The sequence below is a fragment of the Cajanus cajan genome, chromosome 10 (assembly GCF_000230855.2).
Source record: "Cajanus cajan strain Asha chromosome 10, NIPB_CcT2T_4, whole genome shotgun sequence".
Lineage (NCBI taxonomy): Eukaryota > Viridiplantae > Streptophyta > Magnoliopsida > Fabales > Fabaceae > Cajanus > Cajanus cajan.
In genome coordinates this window covers 27,250,029-27,254,149 of record NC_138526.1, presented here as the reverse complement: position 1 = coordinate 27,254,149, position 4,121 = coordinate 27,250,029, and the positions used below count along the sequence as shown (strand labels likewise).

Below are 4,121 nucleotides of genomic sequence, written 5' to 3'. Positions count from 1 at the left end.
AATATTATAGTGAATGATCTTTGATTTAGTGGGGTGCTAAATCAGAGAAAACTGGATGTAGGCCAAGTGGATGGCTAAACCAGTATAAATTTCAGTGTTCTTAATCTTTTTACCATTATCTCTTTAAGAATCTTGATAATTTATTGATTAAAGAATTCAAAGATATGTGAGATATGATATTTCAATTACTGTATATACTCTCGGATATTATTCTTGTAATTGAAATTGATTAAGAAATTGGTAATATAAATTCAACCTTGATTACAAGTGATTGTTTTGCTACAACAGCTTTGATATTTTGATACTTTGGTAATAAACCTTGTAATCTACTATTTTTTGTTAAATCAAATTGAGTAAAGGTTGAGTTTTAGATGTCTTGGTAGGTTTTAATCAAGATTTTCGAAATTAGAGTTTCTTAGGATAGAATCTATTCAACCCCCTTCTAGATTCTAGTAAACTGGGACCAACATTATGCTATCAAAAAGAGGAAGAAAAGATGAAAATGTGGGTAACTGGCCTGGTCTAGCTTTTGCTGGTGATAAAAGGGGGAGAAGAATAAGCAACATTTTTAATGTTTTCTTTGTTTTATTTCTCTGGGATGCTTCAACTATGTTTGATATGCTGTTTAAATGAAATATATTTCTATGCTACTCTGTTATATGTTTTATGAATGATCTGTCTTTTTCATCATGCATGTTTTTAGGGGGAGTCCATTATGTATTGTTCTTAATCTCAAATGTCTTATAATTACTTTTGATCAAAATACTTGGACACAAACAAATATGATTTGACATACATGAATGCTTAAATTTGTTCACAAATTGTATGTTGTAAATGCTTTACTACATAGTTAGGATAAATGCTTTGATATCTTAGTCTATCAGACGCCATATCGTCTAAATAATAAGACTAAGAAAATATGACGAATCATATGTCATAAGAAAAATATCATATCTTAATCAAATTTTCTCATATGATTTCTCTTATCTTGGTTATATATAATTCACATCGGTCTGATAAACTTTTAACTGAGTATATCTTATAAATCTAAACCTCTTTTTGAAAATTGAACATTCATTTTATATAAAAAATCTCTTTCCAAAATAAAACAAGAATAATTTTTTAAAGAATGTTTGTCACCATCAAAAAGGGGGAGATTGTAAAATCAAAAGATGATCTTGGATCCCTCAAGAGTCTATAAATTTTAATGATGACAATTTTTTTTTCTTTAAGCAAAGTAAAAAATCTACAAAGATATACTACATCAGACAAAATGTGAAAAATATATATCATCTGTAAGATGAAGGAAATCAGACGAAGCATATAGTTTGTCTTAGGATATTAAAATGAATACTTCCAAATGAGACTAACATAAGAAAATTGAAAGTTTAACTTAAAGTTACTGTAATGGTCATCTTCTTTGAAACTACTATAAAAGGATCAAGCCTTCAACATAATGAGACAACAAAATACTGTAAATTAAGATATCAACATATACTGATAAGTTTGTATTGAGAAGCATACTGAAACGGTTGGAGCTGGTAACTGTGACCGCTGCGGGGTGTGGAGTTTTGTTCTAGTGTTAGAGATACCATTTTGGGTAACTATTTGATTGTGCTTGACCAGCACTAGGGAAGTATTATTTTGGATGATTGTATATAGATAGTACTATATTTTGTATATAAATATTTGATTTTTTTATAAATTCCTTTATATGTATATTTCGTTGCCCAGCTTAATATTTTAACTTAGATGACTAGTATAGTTAGCATGATTCTTTTAAGTGTAGGGACCATGACGGGTCGTTATACTTTTATGGTATCAGAGCCGGTTGATTCTTTTGGATACTCTGTGAGGAGTGATCCTTCTAGGTTTCTGTTGTGTTATATCTTTGATATGTGTACTGGCTGTTGGTGAGTTGTGGTGAGACAGTATTACTAAAAGAATGTTTGAATTCTTTCAGCATGGTGAGGCCTTAGTATGACCAGATTGTTAGGGCCATGGAGATGATGGCCATGGCAATGTAAAAACAGAGTGCTCACTTTGCTCAAATAGAGGCGAGTAGAGTTGTAGCTAAGACAGCTAGACCGGTGATCTCTTAGGATGGGAGAGATTTAGCAGAGTTCAGGAGATGTCAACCTCATTAGTTCAAGGGGGATTCAGATCCTAATATTGAAAATCATTGGTTGTTCAAGATGGATAAGATCTTTAGTGTTTTGGGATCGAGGAGAGGAAGTTGGCCTATGCAGTATACATGTTAGTGGGTGAGGTTGAGTACTAGTGGAGAGACATCAGGTAGATGTTAGAGAGCAGAGGTGTTGTGGTTAATTGGGATTTCATCAAGAGGGTCTTTTTGGAGAAGTATTTCCCAGATAGCGTTAGATATGCTAACGAGATTGACTTTATGAGGCTATAATAGGGGACCATGTTTGCTTCTGAATATGCTATGAGGTTTGAGCATCTGGCTCATTTCTACTCTCAAGCCATATATGAGGCTTGGAGATGTAGAAAGTATGTAGAAGGATTGAGACATGAGCAGAAGAGGGTTGTTGTTCCTATGTCCATTGTGGAGTTTCCTGCCTTGGTTGAGAAGGCAAAGGCGGTTGAGAGATTGGAGGATGGTAGTGGTGGCAATAAGGCTACTAGAGTTCAGGATGGGTCATCAAGATCCAAGAGGGGAGGCCAACAGAGGGGACCCTATGATAGGCCCATTCAGTCTTAGAGGGGTGCTATTAGTAGGGGACCTCGCCCTACTACACCTCAAGGTGGATCATAGTTAGTGGGCTGCTACAGATGTGGAGGAGCTCATGTAGTTAGAGATTGTTCCCATCCGGGGAATATTTGTTTCAAGTATGGCAGACCATGCCATATTTCTAGAGATTGTCAGATGCCACCGACTCCGTCTATGAGTGCTTTAAGGCCAAATAGGCCTACAACTAAGAGGAGGGTATTTGCTTTATCAGGTGTAGAGACTTCCACCTCATCAGACTTGGTGAAGGGGAAAGGGAAGGCAGCATGTGAGAATGTTTTATTTCTGTTTGACTCTGGTGCTACCCATTCATTTATATCTATTGATTGTGTAAGGAGATTGGGTTTAACGGTGTCTACATTGCATGTTGATTTGTTTGTATCTACTCTGACTTCAATTTCTGTGGTGATGTCAGAGATGTGTGTGAGATGCCCGATAGAGGTGTTTGGTAGGAGGTTCCGGGTGAACCTGCTTTTTTTGCCCATGGTGGATATAGATATCATCTTGGGGATGGATTGGTTATCTACCATCACATCCTTATAGATTATGCTCAGAGAGAGTTAGTGTTTCCTTAGTTGGAGGATGAGGTGTTGGTGTCAGCTAGTCAAGTTGAGTAATTGATAAGGAATGAAGTTGAGTGCTTCATGTTGGTTGCTGCCTTGAGTGTTGAGACAGAGAGGGTCATCACTAGGATTATGGTTGTCAATGAGTTTCCTAATGTGTTTCTAGATGATGTGTCAGGATATACACCTGTACGTGATATTGAGTTTAGCATTGATCTGGTGCTAGGTGCAGGACCAGTATTAGTAGCCCCTTATAGGGTGGCTCTAGCTGAGTTGGTAGAGTTGAAGAAGAAGATAGAGGATTTGTTGGAGAAACAGATGGTGAGGCCCAGTTTTTCTCCTTGGGGTGCCCCTGTATTGTTAGTGAAGAAGAAAGATGGTGGGGTCCATTTGTGTGTTGATTATTGACAACTGAATAAGTTGACGATAAAGAATAAGTATTCACTTCCAAGGATTGATAATTTGATGGATCAGTTGAGGGGAGCTTCAGTGTTCTCAAAGATTGATTTGAGATTTGGATATCATCAGATAGAGTGATGGAGAGTGACATATCGAAGATTACTTTCAGGACTAGGTATGGTTACTATGAGTATGTTGTGATGCCATTTGGTGTTACTAATGCTCCGGCAGTGTTCATGGATTACATGAACAGAATTTTCAGACCGTTCTTGGACAGATTCGTGGTAGTCTTCATTGATGACATATTGATATATTTCAGATCCTTGGCAGACCACTGTGAGCATCTGAGGTTGGTTTTAGAGGTGTTGAGGGAGAGGCAGCTGTATGCCAAGCTGTCCAAGTGTGAGTTT

The 4,121-nt window shown here is 36.7% G+C and overlaps 1 protein-coding gene across 1 annotated transcript; it reads left to right on the top strand.

Annotated features, from left to right (window-relative positions):
- The first annotated feature begins 2,905 nt into the window (after positions 1–2,905).
- On the top strand, positions 2,906–3,292 carry LOC109793901 (uncharacterized). The gene has a single exon (XM_020353367.2). The coding sequence runs from the start codon at positions 2,906–2,908 to the stop codon at positions 3,290–3,292; it is 387 nt and encodes a 128-aa protein (XP_020208956.2).
- The last annotated feature ends 829 nt before the right edge of the window (positions 3,293–4,121 follow it).

Excerpts from the sequence above, each read along its gene's own strand:
- LOC109793901 (XM_020353367.2), top strand. The coding sequence starts at position 2,906 with ATGAGTGCTTTAAGGCCAAATAGGCCTACAACTAAGAGGAGGGTATTT.